At 37.8% G+C, this 15500-nt stretch overlaps 1 protein-coding gene across 3 annotated transcripts in view; it reads right to left on the bottom strand.

Moving 5' to 3' along the window:
* lamb2l (laminin, beta 2-like) overlaps positions 1-15500 on the bottom strand; it is a 43186-nt gene that overhangs the window by 9371 nt on the left and 18315 nt on the right. For 2 of the 3 annotated variants that reach the window (XM_058763270.1, XM_058763271.1), the window contains exons 3-21: positions 14579-14748; positions 11630-11765; positions 10102-10175; positions 9780-9968; positions 9596-9659; positions 8454-8656; positions 8221-8341; positions 7952-8140; positions 7688-7867; positions 7381-7493; positions 7196-7275; positions 6561-6717; positions 5248-5388; positions 4993-5154; positions 3604-3725; positions 2030-2150; positions 817-1009; positions 504-647; positions 92-323 (exon numbers count right to left, since the gene is read on the bottom strand). In XM_058763270.1, coding sequence (XP_058619253.1) covers positions 92-323; positions 504-647; positions 817-1009; positions 2030-2150; positions 3604-3725; positions 4993-5154; positions 5248-5388; positions 6561-6717; positions 7196-7275; positions 7381-7493; positions 7688-7867; positions 7952-8140; positions 8221-8341; positions 8454-8656; positions 9596-9659; positions 9780-9968; positions 10102-10175; positions 11630-11765; positions 14579-14748 — 2791 coding nt within the window. Of the gene's footprint in view, positions 1-91; positions 324-503; positions 648-816; positions 1010-2029; positions 2151-3603; positions 3726-4992; positions 5155-5247; positions 5389-6560; positions 6718-7195; positions 7276-7380; positions 7494-7687; positions 7868-7951; positions 8141-8220; positions 8342-8453; positions 8657-8794; positions 8921-9595; positions 9660-9779; positions 9969-10101; positions 10176-11629; positions 11766-14578; positions 14749-15500 lie in introns of those variants that run through there. The other variant, XM_058763272.1, reaches the window with a different exon arrangement.

Below are 15500 nucleotides of genomic sequence, written 5' to 3'. Positions count from 1 at the left end.
GCTTCACCCTCCTTTGCATGGCATGCATCACTTTGAGACATAAATCAGTGACCCAAATGTAATTTGTCAACATTGATTTAGTCAGTATCACCTTTCACACAGCTGTCCAGCTGTGTAGTCTCTGCACTCATAGCAGGCACCTGTTTCAGGGTCACAGCTCTCAGCATGGCCATTACACTGGCACTGCCTACAGTTTGGAAATCCCCACTGTCCTGGCTGGCATTCAGAGCACTGGCGTCCAGTCGCCCCATGCTGGCACGGACACTGGCCCGTCACGGGGTCACACTGATGCCCTTCAGAGCCCTGAGAGTGGCAGTCACATACTGTTGCAGGCAGAGAAAAGGGAGTGAGGGACAATGAGAAATGCATCAAATTGAATTAAAATCCTGAACATTTCTGAAAAAATGAACAGTTACGATATTAAAAACAAAACAAAGACGGCACTATTCATTTAAATATCAATTAAAATTCTTATTCTCCTCTGACAAAAAAAAGTGTCTTACCAGTGCAGCCATATGGCCCAAATCCGTACGTCCCTGGCGCACACTGATCACATTTACGGCCAATAACATTGGGTTTACAGTGGCATTGACCTCCGACTTTGTCACACTCGGCACTCAGTGAACCCTGAGGGTCACAATGACATGCTGCAGAAATAAAAAGTTCAAACTATTATCAAGCCATTCATAAGAATCTAAACAACAGCATGAGATTGATCTGAATAAAAAATTAATTGATGTGTTGTGATGTGACTGTTGTTCTGACAGGACATTGTGGAGGGATCTTCAGCTTTGACCTCATTACTGTGTGACTCACCCAGGGCACCGTTATACATGATTGCGGAGATGCTGCAGATGAGTGTAGTGCACAGCTCGGCCAGTGCAGGCATCGGCACGGTCATGAAGGAATCCAAACACATGTACAACTCCATCTCCAGGCGTCGACGCTCATCTGGGGCATCATCACCCTTGAAACCTGGGAGCTCATCATACCTGGGTATAAGTACAAGCTGTGGGGAGAGAGAGAAAGAGCAAGCATTTGTCATTATTACATCAACAGTAGCCATAACAATTATGTAACTGCACCAGCAGGGGGCAGTGCTTGTTTTTACTGTGGTTAGGAAATTGCACCACATGCTTTCCTTGTTTCAAAAAGGGACAGTTCACCCAAAAATGAAAATTCAGTCATTAATTACTCATTATTTAGTTATGGGCATCGTTAAAAATGTTAAAGTTGCACCACTGATGTCACATGGACTGTTTTGAAGCTAGTAGAATACTTGGTCACACTTTATATTAGGTGGCCTTAACTACTATGTACATCAAAAAATAAGTACAATGTACTTATTGTGTTCATACTGTATTGCAAAACACTTTTACTGCTATTGAGGTGGGATATGGGTAAGGTTAGGGACAGGTTTGGTGGTATGGGTTGGTTTAAGGGTGGGTTAAGGTGTAAGGGATGAGTCAACAGTGTAATTATAAATGTAATTACAGAAATTAATTACAGATGTAACTATATATAGGTATTCTTAAAAATATAAGTACAATGTAAAAACATGTATGTACACAATAAGTGCATTGTACCAAATGATTAATTTAAATGTAAGTGCACAGTAGTTAAGGCCACCTAATATAAAGTGGGACCGAATACTTTTTGTGCGCAAAAAAATAAAATAAAAATAACAACATTGAAGAAATTGTTGAATAAAGTAGTTATTTTTGTTTTCTTTCCACACAAAAAGTATTCTCGTAGCTTCATAACATTACAATTGAACCACTGATCTGATGTCACATGGACTATTTTAATGATGTCCTTACTACCTTTATGGGCCTTGAACATGGTAGGACCCTTGCTGTCTAGTATGCAGGGCCAGAAAATATCTTTATTTGTGTTTGTTGGGTGAATGAAGGTTTGGAACGACATAAGTAATTAATGACCGATTTATCTTTTTTGGGTAAACTATCCCTTTAAGCTTTTAATAATATGTAAAAATGACTGATAATGGTAAATGAGAGAGGATCCTTACGGAGTCTATCAGAGTGAAGGCGGTGAGATGTCGGTGAGACACAGCATGACGCTGGAAACGGATGGACACCACATACTGGTTGTTTGGCTCAAAGCAAAAGGGCCTTGGCATTTCAACGTACCTGTCAAGAGTTACAAACCATTATTAACAATATTGATTAACAGTCTAATCATGCATATTTCTTTCCCTTTACTCTACAAATCAATTAAAAATGTCTAAACATACAGTGGGGTCCAAAAATATGATGGGATCCAATAAAAATCTTAAATTTATTGTCTAATTTAACTTTCTAAATAAAGTTTTAAGATAGTTTCAGTAGATCATAATCATATAATACTTTTCCAATTAAAATAAAAACACATTTTGAAAATCTACATACTTCCATTCAAAAGTTTGTTTTAATGCTTATCCAAGACTGCTTTTACTTGATACAAAAAAAAATAAAAATAAAATAAATATATATATATATATATATATATATATATATATATATATATATATATATATATATATACATACACATATATATATATATTTGAGTATATTTTAAAATGTCATTTATTTCTGCCGATTTGCTGCTCAAGAAACATTTCTTATTATTATCAATGTTGAGAACAGCTGTGCTTAATATTTTTTGGAAAACTTCATACATTTGTTTAAGGATTCTTTAAATAGAACAGTATTGATTTGAATTGTTTTGGGGTTTTTGGTAAAATTATACATGTCTTTACAGCCACTTTTCAACTGGATGTATTCTTGCTAAATAAAAGTATTTCTTTAAAATAATAATAATAATAATAAATGAATATCTTACTGACCCCAAACTTTTGAACGGTAGTTCATATCACTGAAATATGAAAAGTATCATGTGAGATATGATTAGTATTTTTATTCACAAACTGCCAGTATATTTCACCAGCTTTAATTGGGTGGAGCACATACAGCTGCTTCCTTTCCCTATGTTAACAACATTCATTGACTCAAATCCCTTTCCAGCACCAGACAGCCATCCTTATTTAGTTTCCTCAGTAAGACAGCAGCTCCACCAGCCTGACGATGTCTGTGAAGTCTTATCTCCTGCCTGGGTTTTATTTCCCCATCGAAAGACTTAGACCGGTAATATGTCCAGACTGAACTTCCTGAACTCACCTGACTCCCTGTCTCCTTTCATTTTTTCTCGTTTCTCCCACTTTCTCACTCAGCCAGTATCTTATTTTTTAATTCTTTCAGCATTTGACAGAGTCTAATTTGCTCCTGCATTCCCTGAGCCCTGGGACGAGGCCAGAAATCAGATTAGAGTCAGATTTCAATGGCACCCAAAAACTCACCCCTTGCAGGTAAATGATCAAAACAACTGCCGTGGAACTCTGTTTCCCATGAAGTGAGGGTGGGCTAAACAAGCTTTAAAATAGTACTTTGTACATAATACACAATAATACATAAGTCTACACTACACTAACTATGAATGGAGTGCTTACAAAGAAATATCAATGCGTAATTGCATCCAAGAACAAAGCATTCCTGATATGCCAGGTAAACACGGACACACACAGACATAAACACAATGATATTACCTCCTCTGGTGGGACATTGTGACTCTGTACATCTGCTCTGTGGGCAGCATGTTTCCACAGCGAAGACTTGTGGGTAAATCCAGGGACGTGACGCTCACTAGAGCCTCCCAGTCCTCTGTGGACTGCATACAAACAAAAAAGAACAGAGAAAATGATTAATAATATCATTAATTTTAAATCAAATATAAGATTTTGGGATATTTTATTAAGTAAATACACTACTTTTTTTTTTTTCAAATCTACAAGGAAAAAACCTTGTATGTTTGTCTAGTACAAATATCTCAACTTTCATTTACCTGAAAAACAAAATGAAAAAATTCTGCAAAATGTATCAACATTAAGTGAGTTTATGCTTAAAGGGATACTCCACCCCAAAATGAAAATTTTGTCATTAATCACTTACCCTCATGTCGTTCCAATCCCGTAAAAGCTTTGTTTGTGCTCGGAACGCAATTTAAGATATTTTGGATGAAAACCGGGAGGTTTGTGACTTTGGCATTGACTGCCAAGTAAATTACACGGTCAAGGCACAGAAAAGTATAAAAAACATCTCCAAAATAGTCCATCTGCCATCAGTGGTGACATGAATTGTAGAATAAATGGCGTTATTTTTATTTTCTTTGCGTACAAAAAGTATTCTTGTCGCTTCATAAAATTCAGATTGAACCACTGATGGCAGATGGACTATTTTGCCAATGTTTTTTTTATACTTTTCTGTGCCTTGACAGTGTAATTTACATGGCAGTCAATGGGACAGTCACAAGCCTCCCGGGTTTCATCCAAAATATCTTAAATTGTGTTCCGAGGACGAACAAAGCTTTTACGGGTTTGGAACAACATGGGGCTAACTGATTAATGACAAAATGTTCATTTTGGTGTGGAGTATCCCTTTAAAACAAGAAAAGAAATCTGTCAATGAGGTATGAAAAAAACAGTTTAATCTTTTAATTATTTTTCTGACCTCACTCAGATATTTTTTTCTTGTTTTAAGCTTAAATTCACTTAATTTTGATAACATTTTTCAAAAAAACAAAACTTTATATGATGTAATTTTCCTTCTTAAGTAAATGTGTATTGATTTAAGAATGTTTATATTAGAAAACGAGACAAAAATACAAAGTAAATACTAAAATACTAAGTAAAAAATACTAAGGAAGAAAATAATTTTTTTTTGCAATGTTTAAGGACATTTAAACCAGTTTAAACTGGTATTTGTGTTTTGAAACGTGGTAGCTGTTTCTGGTCTAAGCTGGTTCCAGATGGTGATTACTTTCTTAATATGACTATGACTAGCTGGTTGCTGTTTGTAGGCTGGTCTAAGATGATCTACCAGCTAGTAATCAGCTACCATGTTTCGAAACAATATCTCAAGTGTTTCAGACCACACACCTCTGGCTCGTATCTGATCATAATGTCATATTCCATAGCGTAAGGGATGTTGCTGATGGTGAACTCGAGGCCAGCGCCGTCTTTAACCCGAGCGAAGCCCAGCCCGGTCCATGTGACCATCTGACCCGGTTGTCTCTCTCTATGCACTGTGCTTACACTGGGCTGAAAACAGATTCACAGGTTCATATTAAACTAGATGCATCAGTGTAGTGTAGCTGACTGATAAAGGCGGAGGTGGAGTTATCTGCAACTTACAGTTTGCTGCAACTGTCGGATGCGTCTCAGAGCTGCCCTCTGCTGTTGGGCAATGTGCCGGCGATGATGACGACGGTTTCTTCTCAGCTGATTGTTAAGATGCTGCACACAGTCAGTCTCAGCCTGAGGCCTTGGGTTGCCCTACAAAAACAAACACACAAACTATATAATATTCATGAGATTACATTTATATATACTGTATAGCATAAATTGCAAAGTATGGCTATGTCCAGAACGTCATATCTCCATACTCTCATATTAATCTTCTAGTATGCAGTGTGTATACAACTGCTCCATTATCAATTATATATACTCTGCACACAGTGAGCACATTTTCAATGTAATGCAGTCTTTTTTTAACACCATTAAAAACATTTTTACCAACCCCAAACTTTTGAAGACAACACGACACCCATTCTGAAAAAAAGGTGAGTGAGGTGACAGGCAGAGAAAGTGTGAACTGGACTGATGATAGTGAAGAGTGTGAGAAACTGTGTGAACCAGACAGTGCTGGTGTGTGTTTATATGTGTGGTGGGCATTAATAACTCTCTCTGACAGGCTGGCATCTCTTCTGCTCTCTGATCTTATTCTGGGTCACTTCAGCTGTGGAGCATTCTGCAGTTCATCTGCGTTTGTGTATGCCACAGTGTGTCTGCACAACCAGCACTGCCTGAGTTCCTGAGGGGGAACTATTCTGGAAAAACCTCATTAAATTATAATGAAAAAACTGCTATTGTGGAAAGAAAAATTTATTTTAAATATTAATATATTTTTTAAAGATTCATTTTAACTGGTTGAAATAAGGTTGTTTTTCCACTGAATTTTTTAACCAAAGCTACAGTATCACCAAACCTGAGTGTGACTCAGAGTATATGATGGTATCAGATAGGCATGCTGCTCTGATTGTTTTGTCACACAGAACAGCGGAAGTGAAGGTACCTGGAGGGTTCAACTCACGTGAATGTAAACCCACAAAGTAGACATTTTTACATTTTACACATTACATCAACATTTATAGACTGAAAGATCCAGCTGAACCGAAAAATTGAGGAATTCTTTCACAGACATGCTCATATTACTCGCTCGATCTATGTGCCTGATCCTGTTTCCATAACCCATGATACCAGCATCACCCCCAAGAGCAGAACAGACACCTATTCATAACAACAGGAAGATTTATAGCAGTACCCTGATAATATGACATGAACTCTGCGTAGTTTAGGCTGCCAAAAGGAAAAATAGTACATAGTTAAAATGCCAGTATTAGGTGGATTTTAGAAATGTGATCTCCGTGTAATTGAGCATTACTCACTGGAAGAGTAGGATCATCAGGGGAGTGACCTACAGCTTCCTCTGCTTCATACTTGTTATAATCCAGAGAAGCACAGAAAAACGCAGGCTGCACTTCAGAACACTGCCGACCAATCAGATGAGGCCGACAGTCACACTGACCGTTGTCCATCCTGCATCTGAAGGTGAAAGAGAACAGAGTTCAGAGAAAATTTTCATAGATATCTTCAAAACGCTTCAAGTTTAATGATTTGTTTTCATAATGAAATCATAATTAAATCAGTTCATATTCTGTGGAAGCCCTCAACTTTTTCCTTAGTTTTATAGTAGTATTTTTAATATTTTTAGTATTTTAATATTTTTACTTGGCTTTTAAGGGAAAAATATTTATAGGGAAAAACATACATAGAAAACACATCTGGAAAATAGATTCAAAACATTCATTATTTTCAGCTTGCAGTTGGGCACTTCCATTCGGTTCAATTCTCTAAACAAATTAAAGAGTTCTTGACTTCAGTAACATCCTAGTCAAATCCCAAAGGAATGCAGGACTTTAATCCTGGCATATCAAAACTACACCCAGATACCAGACACTTCCTTATTGCTAATCAAGGGTAAACACATATTTAAATGCAATAACTGACATCAGTAACTCACCTGTTGCTGGTTGCTCCACCAAAGTCACAATCGCACGGTCTGCAACCAGCCAGATCATTACTGAGTCCCCAGTATTCAGGCTGCACACAAACAAATACATACAGGCATTTTCTGAATTTTCAATATTAAAACTGCAAAACATTTTTGTGATGGTTATTGTTTGGATGGAGAGAGTGAAGTCGCACCAGGCACTGATTGCAGTAGCGGCCGGTTACATATCTCTTACAGGAGCAGTCACCACTGATCTGATCACACGGAGCCCCGATCATAGTGATGCCACGGGGGTCACAGTTACATGCTGCCAATGACATACACATAAGCACAATAAATGTCACATTCAGATGCCCTTTGGTGAGCATTACATTTTATAGAGCCCATAATTTGAATTTAAATTGTTTAAAATTTGGACAGTTTCAAATGTTAGTGGAACACGTTCATGATGAGCTTGAGAAGAACTGACTTTACATCCACTAAACACACACAATCACTTACGCTGGCATCCTAGTGGGTTGTCAAGACTGAGTCCATAGTGTCCCTCTGTGCAGTAGTCGCAGCGCTGACCCCTGACGTTCTGCTTACAGCGACACTGACCGCCAATCATACCCAGATCCAGATCAGTATGACTGTCACAAACTCCTCCCTCCACAGATCCCACCGGGTCACAGTCACAAGCTGCACACACACACAGAAAACAACATGAACAACAGGCGGGAGAAAACCATGCACAAAAAAGACTCATGGAAACTAACAACTTACGGATACATGCTGCCGGGTCTCTGATGTCTTTAGTTGGATCCTGATAGTAAAAATGTTTACAGGTCTCACAGTTGCGGCCCATGGTGTTGTGGAGACAGTTGTCACACACACCTCCACTGATGTTCCCCGTAGCCAGATACACCGCCATGTCAAAATGACACTGGTTTGAGTGACCGTTACAGTTGCATTCTGAGAAAAATCACAAGTGAAGACTTATTTGCCATTTGTATTTGTATTGAACTTCTTCATGCGTGTGTACAGTATCTTACCCCTGCATGTATGTGCGTTATCAGTCTCAGCGGGCCTCCAGGGTCCATCATGGTAGAAATCTCTACAGCGCTCGCAGTTTAATCCCACGGTGTTGTGCTTACACACGCAACGTCCATGAATCTGTCCAATCAAAAAGATGGGATGTATTAAATAGTGTGCTTCATTCACAATCAAACAATAATCAAGCTTTTATTTGAAATCAAAACTGCTAATCAGTTTGACCGATACCCACCATGCCCGAATCCCTGGAGGTCACTCCAGGTACTGGTGCGCACTCTGACGCGTGACCGTAGCAGAAGCAGCTCCCGCGCACAACCAGCTCATACAGCGCATAGTAATATTTCTGCAGCACGTCCGGACGCCGGTCAAGCAGGTTATCACCCAGAGTGTGCAGTTTAGTGAAGTTTATCCGGAGATTAGTGATCCTCAACAAATCTGAGGGAAGATTGTTAACAAACTATGTGATTGGCAGCTGCATTATATGCAGTGCTGTAGACACAAAATGAACACTCACTACAGTAAGTCAAAAGAAAAGTAAACCCAAAAATGTAAGTTTTCTAAAACTTTACTTACCCTCAGGCTATCCAAGATGTAGATGAGTTTGTTTCTTCATTGGAAAAGATTTGGAGAAACTTGCTCACCAATGGATGCTCTGCAGTGAATGGGTGCCGTCAGAATGAGAGTCCAAACAGCTGATAAAAACACAAGTAATCCACACGACTCCAGTCCATCAATTAATGTCTTGTGAAGTGAAAAGCTGCGTGTTTGTAAGAAACAAATCCATCATTAAGACATTAACTTCAAACAAGTCTTCTATCTATAATATTGTTTTCTTCGGTAAAAAAAAAAAAAGTCAGGAGAGAAATATGCACAGATCAAGCACGGTTTACACGAAAACCATCCAAAACTGTTCTAAAGAAATATGTCGGTGAAGTTTGATGTCAGAGGACAATAGGGGAAGGACTTTTTCACAGGAGGAAGCATTATCATGAATTATTTAATCATATTTTGGCAAGAAGTGTCGGTTTAATGTTAAAACACCATAACGATGGATTTTTCTTAAGAACACACAGTTTTTCACTTCACAAGACATTAATTGATGGACTGGATTCTCGTGATGTATTTATCAGGGGTTTGGACTCTCATTCTGACGGATCACTGTATTCACTCCATTGGTGAGCAATTGATGTAATGCTAAATTGCTCCAAATCTGTTCTGATGAAGAAATAAACTCATCCACATCTTGGATGGCCTGAGGGTGAGTAATAAAAGTAATAAAAGTAATAATAATTTAGATAAGGAGAAATATATTTTAATAAAAAAATATTACAACACAACAGTTACATGGTAAAAGATTTGTTACATTTCACTAACCCTGAATGTCAAGACTGTATGGGTCTTTGACATGCATCGCAGGATCAAGCACTTTGTAGATGACCTAAAAAATAATATTAATACAATCATATAGTGGGACTGTGGGTGAATGCTACATTCAAAAGTAACAATAAAAAATAGATTGAAACATATCCTTATTAAAATAGCCTCAGCACACGCTCACCTCTCCTTCAGTGGACGGCTCAATGTCAGAGTAGCGCTCCTCACAGATGACCTCATCAATAAAGTGCAGCGAGTGGGCAGGAATCCGGGGGAAAGTCTTGGTGCAGTTGTAGGCAAAGTAGCGATATGGCCTCCATGTACGGCCAAAATCAGAAGAACGCTCAATTATCATAGCAGCAGGCCTAAACGTCTGTGGAGATGCAAACAGAAGGTTAAAGTCTTTAGCCGTGAGGAAGTTGGTTCACTCTTACTGACATATATACTTATCTATTATTGAAATATATTGGTGTGCTTATGTATATCCATTTATACTGTATACATACTTTAAACTTCATGATGAGATGAGTAAAATGGAACTCGGCCTCAAGATTCAGTCTAATACTGACATTCTCCTCTCCTGCACACGAACAGACAAGAGAAAACTGAAGGTCATTATCTACAAGTATTCAGTGGAACTAATACAGTCAATTTTTTTCATAACAAATTATTGAATAAAAATTATATTTTTAAGAATTTCATAAATTTTAGGTAGAAGGATTATTTCCTGTCATACATTTTCTTTGTTATAATTTGGTATGGACCACAAACCTAAGACCACCAGTGAAAATGTTTTTATTCTTTATTAAAATTGTTGTTTTATCAAATACTAATATACACTAATTAACAGTAGTATATACCAATTAACATAATAAAAATATTAATAAAAATTATTTTTAAAACACGTCTTTACACTTATTATCTTTACGACACTTGTCATCATCATGTATTAAATTAGAAAAAACTGACTAAATAAATAAATATACAAATTATATATATATAAAATTTAAAAAAAATCAACATGATTTCATATCTTTTAGGTAGTACAATTACTTATCTTATACATCTTCCTTGTTTTAATTTGGTGTTTTTAATTTTGTTTTAAACCTTTTTTCATTCTATGCTTTACATTTTTTCAATTTGAATATGCAATAATTCTAATTAACATTAATCATTCATTTTAACTTTACTTATCATGCAAAAAAATTAACATGACCATTTTCTCATGTTTCCAAAATCCTACAACTTAAGTTCAAAATAAATGCAAACGTAAAGTATAAAAAATGTAAATGTAAAGAAAAAAATTAAAATGTGACTTTTAATCAAAACACTACGGAGCCCCTAAAGCAGGCATCCTCAAATCTGGCCCACTTCTGCAGAGTTCAGCTCTAACCCTAATCAAACACACCTGAGCATGCTAATCAGAGTCTTCAAGATCATTAGAAAATAACAGGTAGGTGAGTTTGATCAGGGTTGGAGCTAAACTCTGCAGCAGATTGGCCCTCCAGGGAAAGATTTGAGGAACCCTGCCCTAAAGGGACATTTGCAAAAAATAAAAAATTAAGACTTTCGCGTACAAACGAGAAATGTTTCGTGTGCGCACAAGAAATTTTCACGTGTTCACGAGAAACTAATAGAAAGAATTATAAACGTGCTAGGCTATTTTACAGATGAAAAGTTTTGAGAAGTTATGCACAGATGTACAGTCCTGAGATGTTAGGCTGTGTATTGTTCAGGTGGAATATAGCCTGAGGGAAAAAGCTGTTCTTCTGCCGTTCAGTGATGATTTATCTGTTTCCAAATGCAAGAACAGAAACAATGCTTTTGTACTGAAGGCCAAAATAGATCTCAGTTAGGCTAATTCATGCGCATGCATGCTCTTGTTTTCTTCTTTTTAAGATGGCAGAAGAGACGCAACCAGAACCTGTAATGCATGAGCTCGCAAAATGTTTCTCGTGCTCTCGCGAAAGTCTTTATTTTTTATTTTTTGCAAATTTCCCTTTAGGGACTCCGTAAAACACAACCCTCACACACCATTTACAGATTGCCACCAGGTGAGTTCTCCTCTGCTGTCTCTCTGGTAGATGACATTCTCTACCCTGTGGCTGCTGTCGTGATGATAGGCATCATACGGCTTCTGAGAGTCACACTTAAAGCACTTATTTAAATCCTGCACAAAGACATAAGAAAGAAACAGTGAGAGAGGAAAAATGCTCATTCTGCAAAAGCACTCAGCAACAGCAGTGCAGTCTGACAGGAGCCTCTCCACACCTTTTTTCAGGTACATTTTCATTTGTAACGACTTAAACCAGCATGGCTTGCGGCTCAGGTAGCTGCCAAGACATACAAAAAAAATCTGGGTCATAGCCGATGCAAAATATTCCCTCAGAATGGGGGGCAAGTTCCATGCCAACCTGGAAGCAGAGGAGGAGAAGGGAATGGGCCTTCTGGATTCAGGTCAGAACATGAGCGTTAGCGTGGACGAACGCCAGAGCACTTTGTCTAAGCCGAGTTGTTGTCATGAGCAACAAAACCTCCAGCAGTGGCCTGGCTAAACCGACTGAGACACGTGTATTTCTTCAGCTCCCTTGAAAAGGTCACAGCGACGACCAGGGGAAGCTCAGTATCTATTTCAGATCTTCACAAACTCTGCAGGACACTGATATCAGCACTTCTACAATATTGTGCTTAGCACACACTAGACGCATGCTTACTGGGGTAGTTTTGAGTGTGAGCTGCCAACAATAGGATTAGCAGTGATCAACTGGATTATGAACTACAGGAATGCTATGCTGGGGCCCTGCAAAAAAAACACATTTCTAATTCCTCTAGCGCAGCTTAACAGCTCTGTGGATTCACACAGTTTAAGTGCATGGAGTGAAATAAGGGATAATAGAGATAAAGAAAGTCACTTTCTAATATTTCTAGTTTAGCATACGTTTTTTTTTTTTTTTGATGCAAGAATATATACATATTAGCAAGATATATTCAAGTTAAGTTCTATTTATGGTTAGCAAAAAAAAAATTTAAGCATGGCCTTGAAATAATATTTATTGTGAAAAGTCATTTACAAATAATTCTCAATTGATCTGAAAATATTTCTTATACATAGTTTATTCATGCAACATTATTCTAATGGGAGTAGAAAAAAAGTAAATTAATAAAGTAAATATTTCCATTCCAAAAGCCAATTATTTTATTTAGGAAACAATAAATCATCCATCAATCCATCCATCCATCCATATTCATTTATCCTCATTCATTCATTCACTCTTATTCATTCATCCTTTTTCATTGATTCATTTATTCATTCATCCAGACTTATTTATCCATCCATCCATCCTTATTCATTCATCCATCCATCCTAGTCTATCCATCCTTAATCATCCATCCATCCTCATCCACCCATCCTAATCTATCCATCCTTATTCATTCAATCAATCCATCCTTAGTCATTCATTAATCCATCCATCCATCCATCCTCATTCATTCATTCATTCATTCATTCATTCATTCATTCATTCATTCATTCATTCATTCATTCATTCATTCATTCATTCATCCTTATTCCTTCATCCTCAATCATTAATTATTTGTTCAATAATCCATCCGTCCTTATCCATCCTCATTCCATCCTCATTCATTCATTCCATCCATCCATCCATCCATCCATTCATCCTCATTCATTCATCTATCCATCCATCCATCCATCCATCCATCCTTATTTATTCATATTCATTCATTTCTTCCTTCATTTGCTCATTCATGCATTCATATTCATATAATGCAGGTCTTTGGCATCAACAAGTTTAAAACCCCCTGGCCTATAGGATGTTTAGATGATTGAAAGGTATAAATCTTGTAATGTAAAAAAGACCAGAGTAAAAATTATGGATCAAGTATCAAAATTACTACTGTGCTTTTCAATAATAATAACAGCGCAGTCAATTAAAAATAAATTTACATTTGACACTCTTGATGGATATATTGCATTACAAACGGAAATATGGAGAACTCTGCAGACACTCTACTGACAAACAAATTATCAGACCGCTGACAGGTAACACCTGCACTGACGACAAAACGAGCATAACTCTCTCTGTCTAGGACGTGTGGTGCCTCCAGGCGGTTGAACAGTTTGTCAGTTTTAAGCACCCAAAACGCTTTAATGAGAGGAACATACATAGAACCTAAAAGAACACCAGACATTTTAAATAGACATTCATGAAACATTAAACAGTCAATGAAAATACATTTATGAGGGCAGAAAAGAGTGCTTTATAGACACCTGAAGGAAAAGGGAGGAGTAGTGATTCAGGATAAAAGAGGAAAAGCAAACAGAGGTAGATGAATGCAAGATCTTTTAAATCACACGTATCGAACAGAAAAGCCTTAGGCCGCAGATTTTACTTCAGTGAAAGAGGTGTGGCATACTGAGCAACACACGTGCAAGACAGCAACGTGTAAAGTATCTTGTAATCTAACAAGTGTGTGTGTGTGTGTGTGTGTGTGTGTGTGTGTGTAAAGTTTTGGCTTAATTTTGGGGATAAAAAGTCCCTATAAGGATAGTAAAAAGAATGCACTGTGGTGCCTGAACAAACGGTTTTAATAAACAAAGTTGTGAAGGAACAGTTAAAGCAGATGACAGATTTTTATGAAAATCTAAAATTGCCTAACAATAGACGTCAACGGAAAATCCCTGGCATGACTAAAAACTGTGTTTAACAACAATCAATACAATGATGTTTTGATGAATGGTAAGTTTTCATTTACACAAATTTACCTCACATTAATAAAAAAAAAAAAAACTTCTAAAGGGGCTGCGTGCACGAGCACATCTATCTTCAAATGACAAATAATTTCCGTGAGCACAGGGCAAGGCCATACATGCAGGGGCAGAGAGCATGGTTTACACAGCATGAGATCATGTTTCTGTGTCTATATGAAAGAGAAAGAACGGTTCAGGAATAATGTTGGCTTTACCTGCAAATGACTGACAATGCAGTACTGCTCAGGCCCATCCAGGCCACAGGTGGAGGTGGCTGTCAGGTTAATAGCTCGGCCAATCAGAAGGTTTCCCGTCGCCGGATAACAGCTGCCTTCCATGCAGCCGTGAGGGGCAGAGGGCAGCTCCTGAGCCACAACTGGAAAAACTTAAGAGGACACAGACAGGAAGTGGAGGTCATTAGCTGTGTATTTTGAGTCACAGAGTCCCCAAGCAGTGTTTACTTCTTCCTACATAATTTATTTTTTGCTTGACACAGGTAAGTAAACTTCTGCAGGTGGTGCACAATGATTTGTGGGTAAATTTCCTTTTCCACTTGCTGTGAAGTGACTTCTGATACGTATACTCTTTAAGTGGCCTTCGGACATATTCATATATACATTTAGGATTACAAATTTCACTTAAGATGACCAAATATCCCACAGTTGTGTGACTGGAAGTGGTGAATGTAATGATCCACATCAAGATAATGTAAAAACTCATGCATCAGTTTTTCCTGACTCACGCCACACTTTTCTTTCCAAGTGACAGCCATTGATTGGATGGCACTGCATACAAGCAGAGCGGCTTCTGTTTGATGACCTCATGGGGCTCATGGTCCCACCCAGGCGGCAGAATCAAAGACTGAGGGTTTAGTTTCTCATTGAGTCAGGAAAATAACTGGCTCTGTTCCACATGGTTACCTCCGCAAAGGGAGGGCTCAAAATGCACTGCATTTGCCTTTCAAAATCCAGAGTTCATCATAGGGTTATCAGACATTGTCAAATCCAGATGTGTGGGAGGTCTTGCATGGATTTCAAACATTCATCTCTAACTTTGTGGAACTATCATTACAGAGGACTAGCATGTAACCGCACCCTCAAACTATACCAGCTCATAATGGGTTAGGATGTGGCAGGT

The sequence above is a fragment of the Onychostoma macrolepis genome, chromosome 23 (assembly GCF_012432095.1).
Source record: "Onychostoma macrolepis isolate SWU-2019 chromosome 23, ASM1243209v1, whole genome shotgun sequence".
NCBI classification, from domain to species: Eukaryota; Metazoa; Chordata; class Actinopteri; order Cypriniformes; family Cyprinidae; genus Onychostoma; species Onychostoma macrolepis.
This window is presented reverse-complemented; position numbering and strand designations above follow the sequence as displayed.